This window comes from Eupeodes corollae, chromosome 3 (genome assembly GCF_945859685.1).
Source record: "Eupeodes corollae chromosome 3, idEupCoro1.1, whole genome shotgun sequence".
NCBI classification, from domain to species: domain Eukaryota; kingdom Metazoa; phylum Arthropoda; class Insecta; order Diptera; family Syrphidae; genus Eupeodes; species Eupeodes corollae.
The window spans coordinates 81,938,356-81,959,972 of NC_079149.1; the positions used below are offsets into that span (position 1 = coordinate 81,938,356).

The 21,617-nt window shown below is 34.0% G+C and overlaps 2 protein-coding genes across 2 annotated transcripts; one reads left to right on the forward strand and one right to left on the reverse strand.

The window, feature by feature from the left end:
• The first annotated feature begins 1,061 nt into the window (after positions 1-1,061).
• On the forward strand, positions 1,062-2,047 carry LOC129950864 (18S rRNA aminocarboxypropyltransferase). Its single transcript, XM_056062788.1, has one exon. The coding sequence runs from the start codon at positions 1,131-1,133 to the stop codon at positions 1,908-1,910; it is 780 nt and encodes a 259-aa protein (XP_055918763.1). The 5' UTR covers positions 1,062-1,130; the 3' UTR covers positions 1,911-2,047.
• A 258-nt stretch (positions 2,048-2,305) lies between these two features.
• On the reverse strand, positions 2,306-21,362 carry LOC129950863 (sorting nexin-2). The gene is made up of 9 exons (XM_056062787.1): positions 21,131-21,362; positions 14,724-14,848; positions 14,507-14,661; positions 8,998-9,167; positions 8,812-8,928; positions 8,430-8,753; positions 2,773-2,892; positions 2,554-2,706; positions 2,306-2,497 (listed from the first exon to the last, which is right to left on the reverse strand). The coding sequence occupies exons 1-9, from the start codon at positions 21,254-21,256 to the stop codon at positions 2,447-2,449; spliced, it is 1,341 nt and encodes a 446-aa protein (XP_055918762.1). The 5' UTR covers positions 21,257-21,362; the 3' UTR covers positions 2,306-2,446.
• Between the last annotated feature and the right edge of the window lie 255 nt (positions 21,363-21,617).

Genomic DNA, 21,617 nt, shown 5'->3' on the forward strand with positions numbered 1-21,617 from the left:
AAATAAATTTCTCGTGGAAGTAGCTTACACAGCCTATAATAATCAATCGGAATTCCTCCAAAAGCAAATGTATTTTTACTTTTTTACAGCTGTTGAGTTGTCAGACAAAGAAAATGTACAGCAAATTTGAAGAAGGGCTTCCATTTGAATCACATTACGTAACATTACGTTCTTTTCCTTACGATTGTCAAACGGAAAGTGTATTCAAATCTTCGTTGTCATAGCATGCATTGAATTATTATGGCTAAACTGGTAAACGTCAGGCGAAGCCGAAGCTGTAGTCGTATGCTTTTTCGGTCAAAACAATGAGTTTTTCTTAACGAAAAAAGTAAGTAAACAAATGTTTCATTCGTTTGTGTCAACGTCTAGAAACTCTTTTCAGAAACGACATGTTTCTTGGAAAATGACTATCAAACTTTTTTCTGACATCTTTTCAGGTATCGATTTGACTATCACCTCACATAGATCAAATTCGACTACTTTAATTGTAATTTATGGAAAATCACCTAAGCCGATTCCACAACGGGACTACATACAAATTAGTCTATATTACTGAATTCCAAGTAAACCTGCAATAGAATGTTGAAGAACGAAATAAATATGTGTTCCATTATTTTTTATATAAAGGGGGACATACACTATCGAGAAATTTGAATCCATTCAAATTTGTCCGGCTCAAACCAATTCCTTAGTTTGTGTCACAAGAAATTATAGGAAACTGCGCGGACATTCAGCTAAATCGGTGAATAATTTTTTGTAAGTGCAAGAGGCAGACAAATTTAGTCGATGTGAAAAAATGTTTCCTATGTATTGGTTTATTTCGTTGATTACTTTCGGAGTTGCAGATGTGCGCGATTAAACTATTTGGTTTCTAAAAAGTTGTATGTGCGCGCCTAGCCTAAGTGCATTAAAGTTGATTTCAAGAAAGTTGGGTACATAATTTTGTGTTGAATTAATTCCAGATTTCACTGTGTGCTAGTTTTGGTTGGGTGTGTATCAGATGGTATTTCAGCTGGGCTGTAGGCAAACAGAAGTGACAGCCAAGGTTTATAATCTTTATATTGAGTGTTCTTTATTTATTTATTTTATACATTTAGTTTGCGTGCAGAACTACAAATAATAATTATTAAATGAGTGGAAGAAATAAAGGAAAGTCACGCAATAAGGGAGGACACTTCCGAAATGGAAACCCTAAACGAAATTGCGATCGCAAATTCGCCCAGCATGAAAATGAGCTTACTAATGTTGATAGTGACAGTGATGGCTCATGTTCATCATCATCTTCGGATGATGCAAAAAATATTGATAAGCACGGAGATCCCCCATCTTTTCAAGTTGCAATGTGGGACCTTAATCATTGCGATCCAAAGAAATGCTCCGGCAGAAAACTGTCTCGTTTGGGTATAATTGACAATTTGCGACTGGGACAAAGATTCCCTGGAGTAGTTCTAACACCCGTCGGCACAAATTGTGTCAGTCCCCTCGATAGAGATATAATTGCACAAAATGGTGTAGCCGTTGTTGACTGTTCATGGGCGAAATTGGATGAAACGCCTTTTAATAAAATGAGGAGCCCAAATCCAAGACTTTTGCCATTCTTAGTTGCTGCCAATCCAATTAACTATGGAAAACCGTGTAAGCTAAGCTGTGTGGAAGCTATTGCAGCAACATTGTTCATAACTGGTTTTAAAAAGGAAGCACATTGGTATATGGGCAAATTTTCATGGGGACATTCATTCATTGAATTGAACGAAACAATTTTGGAGAAGTATTCCGAATGCAAAAGCAGTGAAGATGTGCTCAAGGTTCAAAATGAATATATTGAAGAACAACAAACGTTGAGGGATCAGCCAAAGGATTATAAGGAATTCTTTCCATCCTCTAGCAGCAGTAGCAGTGAAGACGAATAAGGCAAAGCAACCCAAAGCTTTCTTCTTTATTAGTTCAAGTTCCTTCAAAGCTGGAAATTTAATCATATTCTTTTATAAAACCTATTTTAAGTTACGATATTACTGTACATAACTAATATATGAAAAAGAGTACAATGTATGGTTAGTTTCATTTTTTAATCTTAAACTAACTAAATCGTAGCATAGATCGCTGTTTTTATTAGTTTCGAATGAGGATCGCAGGCTTTCAGTGCACTCCCAGAGTGCATACAAATGTTAAGGAGGTAACTATATCCCTTTTCAAATCCTTAAATCAAGAGAAAAGATATTTCAATTACATTTTTGCAATAGCCCAAAGTCAAACTTAAACAAAATCCAAGTCTAATTTTTGAAAACAATTTGCATCACGCAAAATCTCAAATTTAAGGTGTAAATATTCATTTTATTTCAGTATGTATGAGTAATAAATTTTGAAAAGACTTCTAAGTTTATTTGTATGTATATATTTCTTTAGAAGATAAAGGAATGTTCTCAACTCTTTCCCGATTAATTAAATTTTACATTATTTCACGTGCAGATGGAGCAAAAGCTTCCCAATATCCAATAAGCTGAAATAAAGAAAACATTTAATTTGAAATTCATTTAAAAAATATCACATTTTTACTTGATGCTGATGGGCCATTTGATCTTCAACGTACTTAAGGACACTTGTTTTAATTTCCTTAGTTCTTATAACATCAAATCGTTCCATTTCATTTTTAATAGTTATTGATATGTCATCAAATTCTTTTTGACACCGCTGAACTTTAGCTTCCCACTAAAATGTGTTATAATTTATAATGTAATGATTTTAAAGTGAGGAAATTTGGAAAAATTATTTCACCTCATGAACTTCTTCTTGCATCTGCTCCTTTTTATCATTTCTTCCTGCTGAATCCATCTTAGTTTTATTTTCTCGACGCTTTGTTAACTGCATTTGCGCGTATTGCCAATTTTGGAAAACCTAAATAAAAAGTTAAATATAGACCTAAGGAATAACTACGATGATATAAACAACAATTCAAAAGTTCAATCAGTAGTTTCGAGTTCTACTAATACTCTGGAATGTTAAACTATTTTACGAGGATTGTCATTGAAGCAAATGCACCAAAAATTGGTTTAACGGTTAATGAGGGCAAAACAAAGTACGCTGTCATCTAGAAAGGAGCTACAACACTGACGACGTCACCACCGACAGACGGTACTTTGAGGAGAGAATTAATCCTGCTAACTGCTGTTTCTTTGTGCCTAGATAACAATTGAGTTGCAAAGCCCTCTCCCGAGCGACCAAAGTATCCTCACCTCCAAACCCTCATCATCCCCGTCCTGCTATATGATGCAGAAGTATGGACTATGATAAAAACTGAAAGCACCTTGGGTCGTTTCGAGAGAAAAGTTCTTTGTGTGATACGAGCTGTACGGACTGTACAGCGACGTAGACTTAGGCAGAAGGTAAAAGTCCAACGACTAAGATGGCTGGGTCACGCAGAGCGCATGAAAACCAATGCTCCGGCCCAGAGTGTTCGAATCTACACCCAAAGGACAGCGCAGTAGAGGAAGACCGCGGATCAGGTGGTGCGCACAAGTGGAAAGTGACCTCACCCAACTTGGAGCGCGAAACTGGAGACATCTAGCTAGGGACCGGACTAGATGGAGAAATTTGTTGTGTGAGGCCCTAGTTTACACAGGCGACTAGACTTGTTCTCAAATGACTTTTGCAGAAGCTGTATGGACGAGGAAGAGGAGGAAACGGTTCTTCATCTTCTCTGTGCATGCCCTGCTCTGACTCGAAAACGCAAGAATTACCTAGGAGAATTCTTCTTTACGGATCTTAACGATCTAAATTACATCACCATAATCAGCCTCCCACGTTTCGTAACGGACTCAAACTGGTTCCATTGAACTTAGGAGAAAGTCTAAACATTCATGTGGTATCACAATGGGCCATTAAACTGGCCTAAGTGTGTCCGTTTCCATCTTGGACAGCCACTAAAACCTAACCTAACCTAGTTCACACAGGACTGTAGCACCACTTTAAGTCTAAGTCAAATCTACGGCAGTTTATGTAGATGATTTTTTTATAAATAGCAGTTGGAATTGAAAAAAAAAAACACTTACAAAACGCTTTCAAAATGAAAAATATAGGAGAAGCACCTTTTTTCTTGGGCATTCAAATTAACAGCGAACCAAAAAAAAATTTAATTGCATTGGATCAAGAGTTAAGCATCAATAGAATTCTTGATCGAGTCCATTGTAACTCAGCGAAAACTAGCTAAGTAGGTATCGTCTGCTATTAATATTTTCATTGATAACTAAGCAAATTGAAGTAAAAATGTTTTGGTGTAGTTTAGTTTTGTTACAAAATGAAAATAAAAGACAATGAATTCGGTAACAAAGAAAATTAATAGATGAATGGGACCTTCTATCTATTCTAACCCATATGTAAGCATTTTTTTTTATATATATTTAAACTTTGGGGCGGAAGAACATTGGTATATTCGAAGGACAACGATTTTAGTATCGCTCTTGCACAAAGCACTAGTCCAAAGAAGTTTTGGAAACAACAAATATTTTTAAAGCCAAGTTATGTTCTCTGTGCATAAAATGGAGTCTTCACTTCCTTCCCTTGGACAAAATTGGGATTATTACTGCAGCTGAACAAAATTTTTGATATTATAGTTTATTCTTCGGTGGCAAAAAATTAAAACACAAAAAGTGACAATAACAATAAACATCACAAAATAGTTGGCATGTTTATTAACAATACATATTTTGCAAATTTTCAAAATTTCCCATAGAGAAAAACCAAGTTTAATAACATTTTCAAGTTATTGAACAAGCTTATCTTTCGTTGAGTTCATTTTGACATTTTGAATATACTCAACGAACTGATACTGAAAACGATTGAACGAGACGATAGTGATAAAGTTACGTGAAGCAAATTATTGACGATATCGTTAATGATAATCGTTTAGACGATTATCGTTTTGAAAATTACGGAATGACTACCCTGGCTTTTGAAGTTAATATTAAAATGGTATTCACGAAATGAGTGATTTCAAAAACGTTCGCTAACAGTCGAACTTTCGATTCGCTTCTCGTAATAAGGGCCTATGTTTGCAGATCAAGTTTCACGTCCTAATATTAGTTTTGCTGTAAGTGCAGTCGAACCTGGGAAAGCCCACTGGACAACAGTAAAATATGAGTTTGGATTTATTAAAAACGATTATAAATAAATTAGGTGGCGCAACATTCCGTAGTGAACCAGGGCCTAGTGACTTACAACACTCAACCATTTCTGTGTGCGAGTATTTTGCAGGGATGGAGGGGACCTATAGTTTATATGCCGAATCCGAACGGCTATTTTGAGAAAGCACTTTTCGTGACAAGAGAATTTGTCAATTCCTCGCAGAGGCAGTACCCATGAATAAAACTTTAGGTGGCACATGCAGGGGAGTCATTCCGTAATTTCCGAGACGATAATCGTCAAAACGATTATCATTAACGATATCGTCAATAATTTGCTTCACGTAACTTTATCATTATCGTCTCGTTCAATCGTTTTCAGTATAAGTTCGTTGAGTATATTATACTATGACTAAAATGTCAAAATGAACTCAACGAAAGATAATGCTTGTTCGATAGCTTCAAAATGTTATTATTAAACTTGGTTTTTCTCTATGAGAAATTTTGCAAAAAATGTATTGTTAATAAACATACCAGCCACCTATTTTGTGATGTTTATTGTTATTGTCACTTTTTGTGTTTTCATTTTTTGCCGCCGAATATAAAACTATAATATCAAAATGTTTGTCCAATGTCTTATATTTTTGTAAATCAGCAGTAATAAACCCAATTTGGTCCAAGGGAAGGAAGTGAAGACTTTATTTTATCCACAGGGAACATAACTTGGCTTCAAAAATATTTTATTTTTTGTTTAGAAAACTAATTTGGACTAGTGCTTTGTGCAAGAGCGATACTAAAATCGTTGCCTGTCGGATGTTCCTTCGCCCCAAAGTTTCAATAATTGCAGCAAATTTTAATATTGAAGGTATATAAATTATGTATGTAGAACGACAACCGTCTTGCAAATTTATTGTTTATAATATCATTAGAAAGTCCTCTTCTGCAATTCAAAAACTATAATTGTTTTATTTATTAAACAACAATTAAGAGAGATTAATAATGTTTTGTATATAAAAAAATGCTTACATATGGGTTAGAATAGATAGAAGGTTTCATTCATCTCTTAATTTTCTTCGTAACCGAATTCATTGTATTTTGTTGAGTTTTTATTTTCATTTTGTAACAAAACTTAAACTACACCAACACTTTTTTACTTCAATTTGCTTAGTTGTCAATGGAAATTAATAGCAGACTATACCTACTTAGCTATCGTGCAAACGCTATCGTTTTGACGATATCACTTTGACGTTTATCGTCTTACGTGAAGTGAGACTATCGTCGAAACGCTATCGTTTAACGATTATCGTTTTACGGAATGACCCCCAGGTGTCAAAGAAAGATGAGAGCGTCTTAGGAGTCTTCGAGAGATAAATTCTTCGGGTGATTTTTGGTCCCATACGCATAGATGGAGAATGGAGGAGAAGATATAACGACGAACTGTATGGGCTGTACAGCGACACTGACCTAGTAAGCAGAATTAAAGTCCAACGGCTTAGATGGCTAGGTCATGTAGAGCGGATGGACATCAACGCTCCAGCCCGGAAGGTCTTCGAATCCAATCCCGAGGCGCAGTAGAGGAAGACCGCGACTCAGGTGGCGCACCCAGGTGGGAGAGGACCTCAACCAACTTGGCGTGCGAAACTAGAGACAGCTAGCTAGGGACCGAGCTGGCTGGAGACGCTTGTTGGTTGAGGCCCAGGTCCGCCCAGACTGTAGCGCCACCTTAAGTAAGTAAGTAAGGCACATGCAGGTATTGAACCCAAAACCTCTCGCATGACAGTCCAATGCACATACCATTATGCCACAGGTCAGGGCCGGCCCCAGGCAATCTTGCGCCCTGTGCAATATTAGTAGAAAGCGCCCCTTTCTTTATATTTTCACACATAAACTGATTCACAAGCATAAGCCTTTCCCACATTACCCAGGAGGTAGACTTTCAGTGCGTTTTTTTGTTATTGAGGTATCGCAAGTAACTCTTAACTATAAAATAAAACGCAGCGATGAAATGAGCAGAGGGGAAACGTTTAAACTTAGAAACTTACTTTTGTGGCCTTACATTTTGCAAATTCAGAAATGAGATCATCAAAGTCAAAAGAGTCATGGTTGTCCTAAGATAATTTTTAATAATTTTTAGTTTATAAAAACTACGTTCTCCTGAAGCTACCGTGACCGGGATTGTATTAGGGATTTGGATAGCAATTACTAAAGTCGGAGCAAAATCTTTAAGGTTTGAACTAAAAATTAAATTTAACACATCTAAACTTGAGCTTTGTGTTGTAACAAGCGGAGATTACGGTTAACTCTTGAAACAATTATTCTCCATCCAAATTTTTAAAACTACCTAATGTTATAACATTCTGCAAATTAAGACATGAAGCACGTACATTTTTATTTTTTAAACATTCGCTTATGTTACATAAAAATGAAAAATTGATGTTTTATGTATCAAGCTGTTCAAACCTTTCTTTAATTGATTGAATGGCGTCATTAAGAATTTTGGAAAAAAATAATCTACTTCAAATCTTTGTTTCGGTCTAATATAGTTTCACGACATTCATCAGCATAAAGTCTTTTCCTCCGTTGAAATCGCAATGATGAAGCTTCAGGATACATATTTAGTATTTCTAGGTAACTAGCAATGCGCTCGGCTAATTGGACAAACCTACTTATTAATTTTTTCATCGAAACGCATTAAAATTAAACTATTTTTTTTTTGTATTTTCTAAGACGTTTATGCCAGTTGACAGATTAACGGACGGACTTTGCAAATATTTACTAGTTAGCAGGCAGCAAATAAATGTAAAATCAAACATTTTATTTCCTAACGGTTCTGCAATTTGTTTGCTTCTAGATTTTCTTTTTCTATAAGTGCTAATCTGCTCTCTCATCTAGTCTCAGAAAGGGGTTTCAAAGTAAGACTTGGATTTTTTTTATTATAAATATCCCACCTCCTTGTGGAACTTTTAAAAAGTTATACAAACGCATTGGAGATATGCGTCCAGAAGTGTGCGCCCTGTGCATTTGCACATATGCTTTGTCCGACACTGAATCACTATGAGGAGTTATTAGTATCTTCCATTGGAATAATTTTAGATTTTTAGTACATGCGTCATAATTAACTGTTATGAGTACATTTTGTCACAAAGTTCTTTGGATGTTTTTTAAGCTTTGCTCGTAAATCAAATTGAAAAATGTGTACATTTAGTAGAAATTGGACTGAATTTGTGTTATTCGGTTCCGATGATACACTTTTATGGTCTCTGAAACTACCATCAGCTTTGGTACAACTATTTTACCACTCTTACTCACACTTACCTTAACTCTTTCGTGAAATGCACTTTTAATAGCTCCAAATAATCCCAAGTAATCTTTAATAATCTCAGAAAAAATGAAGAAATCTGAGTTTGCCTGAGCAGAGCGTAAAATTTCTATTTTTTCTTCAACATCTGCTAAAGAAGAAAGAGCGCGTGATAAATCTGTGTGTTCTTCACAAGTGCTTAACATGGCTGCAGATTTAGCAACAAGTTCAGTTGATGCAGCAAGTTCCTTTCTTGATGATACTAAGTCTTTTAGTGTTGCATGTAGCTTTTGAAGGAGTAAATCTAAGTTTTCAACATCGGCAATTTTTTTATCAAACCACTGGAAAATGATATTGATTAAAGATTAATTTTTGAATAAGAAGGATAAACTATCTCACAAGGTCATTTTCGTCCATTTTGTAAGTTATTTTGTTGACGGTTTCTCCAACCTTATTAAACAGACGCATTACCCCAGCACCACTCAGCACTGCTGTATTTATAGAACGAGGGAGTTCCTATAGAAATAAAAAAATAAATTTGTATCATACAAATTATTGGGGATTTAACTTTTTTTTAATTTTTACCTGATCGCTTTCCAAAAAATTTATAAAATCGAGATCAACTCTAAGAACGGGATGTTGGGCAACTCTATTGAGAAACCGTTGTAGTGCTGCTCGTCGTACTTCAACCCATTCCAAATTTAAATTGTTGCCCGATTCGGTTTGCTGGGGGCTCATTTTCACTTTGGTACTACCTAAGCAAAAGTCATTAAATTAAAAATAAACTTAAGAACTAGTAACAATTATAATTGAATAACTATAAGTAGAATGTTGACATTTATTTATTTAGGTAAACAATTTTAACTACACTAAAAAAATTCAGTTCGGCTGATTTGAAGATAAATTATATACAAAATTAAAAACTCCAAGAGTATTGAATATTAATCAATTTTTGTATTTGTGTAAATAAATAGTTATTTAAAGATATTTTCTTGTTTATTAACAAAAATCAAGAGGAATTAAATGCAATTTTCAATGTTTGTTGTGAAAAAAAAATCAATTCCAAATGGTTGGAAAATTCTGCATAAGAGGACAGATTAAATAATACGTAGACTTGTACACTTCGTTATTTTTTGCATTCATTAAAAAATTAGTTACATATTGTCCAGGGGAGTCATTTCGTAATTTGCAAAGCGATAATCGTTAAAAAGATTAGCATTAACGTTGTCGTCAATAATTTGCTTCAGATAACTGTAACTGAAATATCTAAATAAAACCTTGAAAGATTATGCTTGTTCCATAACTTAAAAATGTACCCAAGTTTCTAAAACTTGCTTAGGATAGGTTAGGTTAGGTTATAGTGGCTGTCCAAGATGGCAACGGACACACTTAGGCCAGTTTAATGGCCCATTGTGATACCACATGAACCTTGAGGCTTCCTCCTAAGTTCAATGGAACCAGCTTGAGTCCCTTACGAAACGTGAGAGGCTGATTATACCAATTTGATTTAGATCGTTTAGATACTTAAAGAAGAATTCTACTAGGTAATTCTTGCGTTTTCGAGCTAGAGCAGGGCATGTGCAGAGAAGATGAAGAACCGTTTCTTCCTCTTCCTCGTCCATACAGCTTCTGCAAAAGTCATTTGAGAATACGCCTAGTCTCGTGGCGTGCTTTCCTATTAGATAGTGTCCGGTTATGACACCTATTATCGAGCTTATATGCGATCTGCTTAGAGAGAGCAAGCACCTTGAACGTTTTAAATCTAGTGTTGGCCAGATGTTTTTTGTGGCTTGACACGTGATGATGTTGTTCCACCGGGTGCCTGCCCTCCTCACAGCGTCTTGCATTAGCAACAGATTACAAGTAGCGATTGGTATGCCATTGCGTGCCAAACGTGGTAAGATGGGCTGTACTGTACCGTTCCTGGCGAGTTCATCTGCCTTACAGTTACCTGGAATGTCTCTATGGCCCGGCACCCAGCAAAGGTGAATATTAAACTGTTGCGCCATCTCCATTAGAGATGATCGACAGTTATGGACTGTTATAGAGTTTGTAAAGGCAGAGTCCAGAGATTTGATAGCGACCTGGCTGTCAGAGAAAATACGGATATCAGATGTTGATATCACGTTTTCTTTGAGCCAAGACAAGACTTCTTTTATCACCAAAAAGTTCCGCCTGGAACACCCTACAATGATTGGGAAGGCGGAATGAGAGACTTAATTTAAGTCGTTCAGAGTACACACCTCCACCAACCCCTTCTTTTGTTTTTGACCCATCTGTGTAAAAATGGATTGACTCATCCTCCAAGAATGTCCTATCCTCCCAAAAAGATCTGGTAGGTATAGAAATCTGGAAGTTTCTGTCGAATTGTAGTTGGGGGATGGTGTAGTCTGTGTGCTTTGGAATTGATTCTAAGTACCTTAGAATTACGGAGTGGCCAATGTTGTTGTTAGTCTAATGCAACGAAGCATTGAGGCAAATAGCAAAGCTTGCAGCTATATGTCAAGAGGTTTAAGGTAGAGCAAGGTGTCCAGTTCCGCAGACGGGGTCGTGCGAAGCGATCCGCTTATACATAGGCAGGCTGAACGTTGGACTTTATTTAACTTATCCCTGTTTATACCTTTCACTAAAGCAGTCCAACATACTGCCAAACCGTACGTTGAAATCGGTCTGATTACCGATGTGTATAGCCAATGCGTGATTCTGGGTTGTAAACCCCATTTATTACCAATAGCTTTTTTGCAAGAAAAGAGAGCTACAGTAGCTTTTTGACTCTTTCCTGTACGTTGCGTTTTCAATTTAGTATTACGAGGTATTTAGCCTCGTCTGAGAATTTTAATTGGATTCCTTTAATATAGGGAGGGTTGACAAATGGAATTTTGTATCTCCTCGAAAATATGACCAGATCGTTTTTGTGTGGGTTAACACCCACTCCACACCTATCAGCCCAAAGTATTAGTCTGTCCAAGGCATTTTGTAAGAGTTCTTTTAGGATATTAAGATGCTTTCCTGAAACTGCTATAGCAACGTCGTCCGCATAGGCTATCACTCTGAAATCCTCCGCATCCAGACTGGTTAGGATGTCATTCACCACTAGGTTCCAGAGGAGAGGGGATAGAACACCACCTTGCGGTGTCCCTCTACTAACGAATCGTCTGCTAGAAGAGTTGCTCAGTTTTGAGTTAATTATTTTGCTAGTAAGCATTAAATGAATTAACTTCCGAAGAGATTGTCTTGCTTTCTTTTCTATGAAAATTTGCAAGAAATTTTCTATTTTGTGGTGTTACTGTTTTCTTTTTTTATTTATTTCCGCCGACTTACCAATGAATTTAATCAATCAAAATTTACATAAATAGGTCAGTAACACAGATCAGAATCGTTTAACAGATAATTCTTTTCATTATGTTATAACAATAAGTCAAAAAGATTACTATTATTTACACAGCCGGTCATAAGATTAGAAGCAGGTATTTTCGAAAAGTAAAATAGATATTTCTCCCGTTACATGATTTATTAGAAAAAAACAAGTATGGCAAATGAGGGACTATTTTGATGACAGCAAAATATAAAATTTTAAACGAGCAACCTGGATTCCGAAAAGCAACTTGGGTAAAACCTATCGGCTTCCAAAAACGCTGTTGGTACAATATGAAAAAATATTTACGGAAATTCGGATCTCTCATTCAGCACCAAATATATTTTACCGCAACGTCTCAGTCCATCATGTTGTATGCTGCAGAATCATGGGGCTGGCGCCCTTCGGAAACCACTGAAAAACTCCTCCGATTCTTTTCTATTGCTTTTTATCGAAACTGGATTATCACCACTGTACCTAAAATCACTTAGATTACATTTCAATTACATTGTTAAAACTGATGAACAGACACACCGATAAAATTGCTAGGAAGATTGCAGTATCAGTCATAAGGTCCCAAAGATCATGGTTTCAAGAATGGAAAAATTTAGCAGACTCGTGCGAAATACCTTTCAGCTTGACTTTGGAAAATAGAGAAGGCGAGAAGCTCACTTCACAGAAAAATATATTCAAAACTCCAATATGATTTAGGACAACCATTTACAAAACCATCGTCTTTTTTGAAAAATTATAAAAAAAAAAACCCACTTCCTCTGACTTAAGCCTTCGGTAATCGCGAAGAATCCTTAGAATAGTCTCAAATTCAGCTTTATCGGCAGCTTAAACTAGGGAGAAAGCTAATGTTAAGTCCAGCTTATCCACTGTTAAATGCACAATTCGTCATGCTAAACACTTAAGGAACCTGAAGTTTAAGAAAAAAACCACCACTTAATGACGCAAGGAAGAAGCAACGCTTGTGTTTCGAGAAAGATCACATGAGCTGGGATTTGCAAAATGGAATGACTGGCGGAATATTATTTTATTCCCACGAAAAATTTAATCTAGATGGGTTATAAATTATTAATACTTCCATGACCAGAGGAAAGAGAAGTGATTTTTAAACCGTAACCATAGCAAAAAATATTCCATATTCCTCGGACCTTAACTAATTGAAAATGTGTGGGACTAGCTTACACGTAGGGTACATGAGGGAGGAAAGCAATACGATGACAAGGAAGCGCTAATTCATGGTATCAAATTGTCGTGGAGTGAGATTTCTCTGCTCTACTTGGAATCTCTTTATAAATCCTTAAAATATAGATTTTTTGAAGTTATTTTGAAGGCTGGTGTATCACACATGACACATTATAAAAATACTAATGGAATCTAAACAAAGTATAAACACTTGCATTTTATTTCCATTAATTTGATGTGCTTCTAATCTAAAGACCCGATTTATTTTCGCATATTCTTGAACCAATTAATAATTTTCCATTAAAGTTCCGTTAGCAAAACCTCTCCTTTGCACAAATTTTATATTTTGTTGTTAACAAAATAGTCCCTCATTTACCATAGTTGATTTTTTCTAATCCATCATGTAACGGGAGATATGAGGATTTTACTTCTCGAAAATGCCTGCTTCTAACCTTATGACCAGGAGTATATGAATGAATATTATATAAACAATGTTTACATATTGATTGGAAGAGAAGAGTCTGACTCATCTCTTAATCGCCTCCGTAACCGTATTTATTTAATATGTTTTGAGTTTTCATTTTGACTTTATATTTAATAATACATTTTTAGATATGAATATTAAAATAATTTAAAAATCTAATGATTTAAATTAATGGTTTTCTATAATTAGAAATTTTAAATGATCCTCTCTTGAGTCTTTTATTATATTCTTAACAGCATCGTTAAGTAGGGTAGATTGTAATAAGGTTGGATCGACTTTATTTCTATTTGATATGAAAGTAGCATCGTATTTTGTTTAGTTTTCATTTTTCAAATTATTTTCAAAAATTGTAATCAAAAGGTTTAGTTTCGAATGAAGTATGGTATACGACAAAATTGACTTTTCATAATCGGCTTTGTTTCCAAACTGAACTCGATTTTATTTAAGAAATATTCTATTTTATTAATCAAACAAAAATCTTTCTTAAATACAAAATACAAATCGAATACATTTGATTCCAAAGCAATACATATAATATTGGTACTTACTTTTTTATTTTAAAAGTAAAGAACATACAAAACTGAGAGATTTTTTTATTAAGGGTACTAATAACTCAAAAATACAACAGGTGTGTTAGGCATAGACAAACGACCCGTGTCCCTGAATTGTTAATATTCATATTTTGACTCATTGTAAATGCTCAATAATTTTCATTTCTTTTGAGGCATCGCACGAAGCTATTTTTTATACATGATGTGGTTTACTTGTCTCCAAGTTGTAGTTTAGATTTACGAGAAATAAATAAATAAATATAAGTTATTTTGTTTTTTTATTTTAATTTGTAATGCTCAGCAATAAACGTATTCCGCGCGATGATGGAGAAGCATCTCCGAAACGTCGTAGATTTAGAATATAATATTAAAAATTAAAACTTAAGTTGTAACATTAAAAAATAAAAAAACTTATAACTTATATTTATTTATTATTTTTTTATACTAAATGGAAATATTCGGACGATCTTTTTCATATCTACTTTACTTAACGGTCACAGTTTTACATACCTATTATATTTTTTGAAGGTGCAGGAGGTATTATCTGACCAAGTCGCAGATATTTATCAACTAATAACGCATGAATGCCCAAAAAGTCGCTAAATCTTCGCAAGGTACTAAATTCAAAACTTTTAAATTTTGGTATTTTCGTTTTTGTTGTTACTCTGTATAGAAAAAAAAACATATTTAATAAAAAACAAGAAATAATTATTTAAAACAAAAATACTTGTAAGCCAAGTAGGAATTCATTCCATCGCCAACTTTTTGAGGTTCCGAAACAGTAATACTGATGTTGTCTTCACCGCATTCAGCTGTCAAGACATCTTCAAGGCTTGTAAGAGATACCCTTCGCTAAAAAAAAGGAAATACATTTTTCATAAATCACACTTACGGTGGAACATTAAAATTCTACATACAGTTGAGTTCCAACAGTAATGTTCTAAAGCTAACAAATAATTTTTAAATACAAAAGGTGTTACATAAATTAAACTAATTCTAGTTTAACAATATTCAAAAATGAACATCGTTTATTTATAACATTTTATGGACAAATATGGGCTAATATGACTTTTTAAGCTTGTTCAGAAAAACACCAATAAAAAATTGTATAGTTTCATGGCAATGTAAAATTTTATTCAAAAAATCCTATGCTAAATTTATTAAATTATTATTTACGTTACATACATTCAACCAAAATCTGAAACCTCTACATTAGTATATCTTACCATGTTACGTATCAATCACTTCACAATCCGCAACAATTGCATAAGTTCTCAAATCGATTATTCGAGCTAAGCTTAAATGAAGACGAGTTTACTAGCAGACATTTTCCGAACAAATTAATCTCAAATTACAGCGATGGGAACACGAATCTTCTCACATTAATGGTGCTAAAATCAACTGTGTTGTCATAATGCATATTTAAAATGAATTGAAATTGAAAGAATTGAAGGGAAGTCTTTTAAGTAGATTAGACGTAGCAAAGTCTTGAAAATAGTCAGGTGAATTTAATAATTATATATAAGCAAGTTTATTGAATCAAATGGACGTTGTCAAACTTTACGAATTTTGCAAAACTGCGCTTAGATATAGAAGTGGTATAATGAACGAAAATTTTTGATTGTGTTTTATTCACTGTTTTTTAAATTATTTGTAATCTATCATGAACTGTTTTTAGTTAAACAATATTAGAAATACCTTTTTTAATATTCAAAAGTAATTATATTGAGGGCTTTTTACATTCATTTTGTTTTGTTGTCAATCTGGCAGACAGCAATGGCCATGCTATAATGATTTTTATAAACATTTTTGGTGTGTAATGTAAATTTTACTTTAATTCAATACAATCTTTATCTATCTATCTATCTACTTCAAAGATGCTTTTGTAGATTATAATACTATTAGTTTTCCTAACACATCTACCACTGTTATAAATTACCCCCACTTAAATTCTATCAATTTCGTTATTAGTGAAGATACTGTCCTTAATAGTATCCTACAACTTGACGACTGTTTTAGTCGTGGTTCCGACGATGAACCATTATCCATTTTAAAGAAATGTGCTGCCTATTTAGCACACACGTTATGTGTTCTTTTCAACACGTCTTTAAGTAACTCGCTGTTTCCTTTTATCTGGAAGAGCTCCTTTATAATACCAGTACACAAAAAAGGTCCTAAAAACGAAATAATGAACTACCGACTTATAGCTAATCTATCTGTGATACCTAAACTGTTTGAGTCAATCGTATGTAGAATTCTTTTTTTTCACTGCAGTTCAATTATCCGTGATAACCAGAATGGTTTTGTTAAAAAGCTTTCAACTGTTACTAATCTGTTTAACTTTACGTCCTTTACAAATAGATTGTATCTTTACTGATTTCAGCAAGGCCTTTTACAAATTTTGTCATAAAACATTACTTTTAAAACTATTACAGCAAGGTTTTAACGACTGTTTCATAAACTAAATCTCCTCATATTTGCAAGATAGACGTTATAGTGTCAAATTTCGTAATGAGTTTTCAAGTTCATTTGTTGTGAATTCTGGTGTCCCGCAGGGTAGTCACCTTGGTCCTATTTTATTTGTTTTATTTATAAATGACTTGGTTTTGATCATACAAAATTCGTTTGTCCCAATATTTGCTGATAACATTGAAATTTAAAAAAAAACTTAACTCTACATCTGACTGTCTTCTCTTGCAAGAAGACTTAATATTATTCAGATGGTTCAATAATAATCGTCTTGCTTTACATGTTGACAATTGTAAAACCATAAGTTTTGCATGCAAAAAAGTTCCAATCGTTTTTATTTGCATGTTTGATTCTCGTCTTTTATGTTCTGAATTGGGTGTTGTCTTAATTTTAACATATTAACTTCCTAGTTAAAAAAACAAATAGAGTTCTGGGGTTTATTAAGAGATTTGGCGGTTTCGGCGATCCATATGTTTTAAAATTACTTTTTGTTTCATTTGTGAGACCAGTTCTGGAATATGCTTGTACAGTATAGTCACCTTACTACGCTGTACACGTCAAAAGTCTCGAAGCCATTCAGAAAAGATTTTTGCGTTTTTGTCTACGATCGCTTCCGTGGTTTCAAACATTACCGCCTTATTCACAAAAACTTTCTCACATAAATCATCCTTCTTTTTCAGGTTCAGGTTTGTTTTATTGTTGGAATAATAAACAGACAAATTTCATCACCATCAGTTCTTGGTAGTTTAAACTTTAGTTTTAGTCGTTCAGTATATGACTCCAGAAACCATTGAATACTAATTTTAGCAGATCAAACTATGGTGTACATAGCCCCTTAAATCAATTAATTGACATCTATAATAAATTTGACTTTTATATTAATTCACCAAATGATAATATAAAAAGTATAAACAACAGTCTAGTTTAAGTTCTTAGATTTTAAGTATATATTAAGAATTGTTAACGTTAGTATTTAACGAATTATAAATAAATAAAGATCATTACCAATGGTGCAGTTGCATGGCACAAGAGAACCGAATAAGCAAAGACTAGTTGGTATTATTATTATAATATATTAGCATGCTTATGCACCACCGCAGTAGCAATGCAAGTCATCATAAACTTGGCCCCATTGTATTTGGTCCTAGAAAACTCGGCTAGGACGCTAAATTGTTATTTAACAAGAAGGGAATGGGGAAAAGAAATATCATAGGTAGGGAAAAAACCTTCTGGTCATTCTAAGAGATATAACTTCCAACAAAACTTTAAAATGGAGTTATGTTCGAAGAAGAAGTCGGTTGATGAAACAGAAAACTACATCCTCAAGGTGATACACTGATGAGTCGACAACATCTAAAGAGGCTGGCTCAGGAATCTTGGGGCCTTTAACCAAACTCTTTATACAGATAGGATAGTATACTAGCATCTCAAGAGTGAAAGCAAAGCCATAGCTAAATAGGCAGAATTAACTCTCGGTTGACACGACAAAAAATAAAAGCCGCATTAATAGTGTTTAGCTCATAATCGATCAGCTTTGGGAATGCGTTGATAGATTAATGAGCTTTGCAAATATTTTGTATTACAGATAATGAAGCAACAGATACCTTAGCAAAACAGGGAACGATGGCACCCTAAATGGAGCAAAGCCCTATTGTGGCATGGAACGAATGCGATGAAAAACATGATAGAAACATACATAGGAGGAGGCCAAAAGGTCAATAGTTTGAAATAAAATAAAAACAGACTAAGACAGGATATAGATTATATCATTCTAAGTAGGAGTAATCTAAGAATAATAAAAAGTCTCCTCACTGTTCCCTGCAAGCTGAACAGACACCTCAGTAGCCTAGGATTTGTGAGTAATGCCATATGTAGATTCTATAATGAGGACGAGAATACACCGGATCATACAGTTATGGACAGACAAATAGCACACATAAAGAAAGTACAACAATTCCAAAAGAATTTCCATTATTTTGAATGATCATTACAATTTTTTGTGGGCAAGTTGCTTACTGCAACTGACACAAGAAAAGAGTCATATTCAAGCCTTTATAACCTATAGACTTTTGTTGTTGGTAGATTAGAACATTTGACTATACATTAATAGTGGACAAAGAAATAGCACAGTTATTAGTTAAATTATAACTTTTCATTTGTTTATCGAACTTCGTAGGCGGAAGTTGTTTTTTTTTTGGATTGTGTACGATAATATAACTGGAAAAAATCCAAAATATGGGCATTGTATTTTGAAAAAAGGAATATCATCTACGAACTCTACAAGAAAGGTAATAATCCTTCAGAAATTGCGAAATTAATGAAGTGTTCGCGGAAAATGGTCTGTAATGCTATTAATTTGGTGAAAACCAATCATGAACTCAGAATTACTAATAACATTCCAAAGCCCACCCCTTGCAAGACTTCAGTGCGCGTTGACAAAGCCATCGTCAGAAAGTGTAAGTACGATCCTCCCGCATCATTACGGCGGAAATTAATGAGAAATTTGGTGTCAACGTATCCAGCAGACTAGTAAGAAGACTGCTTAACGATGCTAAATTAGGACTCGTAAGCAGTACCCATGATGGCATGATGGTTAGTGCGATGAGTCTTGGGTTAGATCCCTGTCTATGCCACCTAAAGTTTTTTCACGGCTACTGCCTCTTGCGAGGATTTGACAAATTCTCCAAGAGAAATTCTTGTCATGAAAAGTGCTTTCTCAAATATGCCGTTCGGATTCTGCTTAAAACTGTAGGTCCCTCCCAGAAAAAAACCTTTGCTTTAAAAAAAGGTTCGTTTGGCATTTGCCAAAATCCATCTGAATAAAGACCTTAAATTTTGGAAAAGAGTGCTATAGAGTGATGGGACAAAGAGTAACCGCATCGGATTTTTTTTTATAATAAGCACACACTCAAAGGGACTAGGAAGAGGAGAGAGGGTTTTTAATTTGTTTCATTTTTCATACCTCAACATATTAAAAAAAACAATGGAACCATTTGCGTTGGAGTCAATGCCAGTCAACTGGTTTACAATTTTCATGCATGATAATGATCCGAAACATGCAGTCAAGGTGGTCAAGGATGGGTTTACCCACGAAAATATTGAGGTTTTAAGCTGGCCAGCGCACAGTCCCGATCTTAACCCAATTAAAAACTTGTGGAGTAATGTTGAAGTTAAGATCGGGCAAAAAAATTCAAAAATTCGGAAGAACTTTGGATCGGAATTTAGGAAGCTTGGTACTCTATTCCCCAAAGCAAATGTAGGAAGTTATGCCAAGCTACTTTGAAAAATCAAAGTATTAACTAGGTAAATAGAAAGACTGTATAAAATAAAAGTTTTAATGTCTAAGCCTTTGATTTTTATTACAATTGTATATGTGTGCTATTTCTATTTCCAGCAGAAATAATGTCATCACAAGTAAGATTTCGTTTTTTCAATTTAATTCCCAGAAGTTTAGTTTTAATTTTTGTTCTTAATCATCTTAAATTATTATCTGAATTTTGTATAAAATAATATAAATGTTTAAGTTGTTAATTAAGAAATAAACTATGGTGTTAGAAAAATAGGTGTTGAGTGTGTTATTTGTCTGTCCATAACTGTATATGAGGTACAAAAAATCCACCAGAAACACACATATCTGGGACATTACTTAATAGAAGATATGCTCCCTTAAAATACTCAAAATAGTCAAGTTTCTCAGAAAAAACTTTTTTAGAGGACAAAGTGTAGAATGAATATCCTCATCCAGTCCATTAATGGGGAACAATAGATTTTAAGGTCACAATACATTAGTACCTCATTAATTAGTATATTCATTCAATGCGGGGACCAAGTATTTTCCCATGTAGTAGTACCTATCTGTAACAAGTTGGTAAGTGCGTAGGACTGCCATTCCTAAGTTCTATGTTCAATCTCTGCCTGTTCCACCTAATAGTTTTCTTACGGGCACTGACAAATCTTTCAAGAGTCCTTTTTAGCAATTAGGATTCAGCATGAAAACTGTAAAACTACTCCAGACCTGAATTACTCTCCCGAAGGTATCGTTGAGAGTCACAAGGCTCTGGTTCTGTATGAGGCGGTACAGGTCTCAAAATTTAATTTGTGTTTAGATATTTTCAAAATTCGATTGGATACAAATACAAAATTCATATAATATAATTTAAAGCATAAGAAAGGCTAACTAGATTAAGAAAATTAAAAAAATAAAACGATTTATTGTCATATTTTAATGACATAAGGAGTGAGCTGCCTTTAAAAAAGATTAAATATACACCCACCTTTTTCAAAATAAATCAAAATTGAGTTAAAAAAAAAATCCAATGTTATGAACAAAACTAAAAATTCCACAAGTTCGAAATGCAGTCATCAATTGAAGATGCAACTTAAGTTCTTATTTTTTAAATGACCTTTAATGTTTTGATCCGTTTAAAATAAATATCTAATAAGAATTTTTTAACTTTTATTCACTATCAGTACAATAAAATCATTCATTCATAGATTACATTTCTAATTATGTACTTGTTCCCATATAAAATTATTACTGCTAATATATTTTTTTAACTAAGTGTAAATTAATTTACCCTACATATGTACATGCATATATATTCGGCTTTTAACAAATAAAATAAAAAATAATGCAAAACTTGGTTCGGTTCTTGAATCACTTACCTCGGTACTATTTGATCTTGATAAGTTATCAGTGATTTCAGCAGCTATTACCTCCGTGTTTTCTTCATTATTTATATTAATAGTATCGAATGTTTCTATTGGATTATTGCTCACTTCTTCTGACATTTTTGTTTTATTCGTAAATTGAAAATTATTTATCGACGAAGGCTGTAAAATTTGTGTTTCAAATAACAAAGCTAAGCTACGGAAGTGAAAATGAAAACGTCAGAAGGAATGCATATGGGCGTGTTTGATAAGGTGAATTACCTGACCACAAAATTTGTAATTTTCTTTCACAAATAAAAACAAACAGGTCTGGAAAACGTGGTGAATATAACAATATAACTATATTTAAACGACGCAATTCAAGACCATACACAAATTTAGTTATAATTCTGGTTAAAATTACTATCTGTTAAAACTTTCAAAACTTTCTGATTCTTTTTTTGTAAGAGGAACATGAATGTGAGGGAGTATTTTTTTTAAA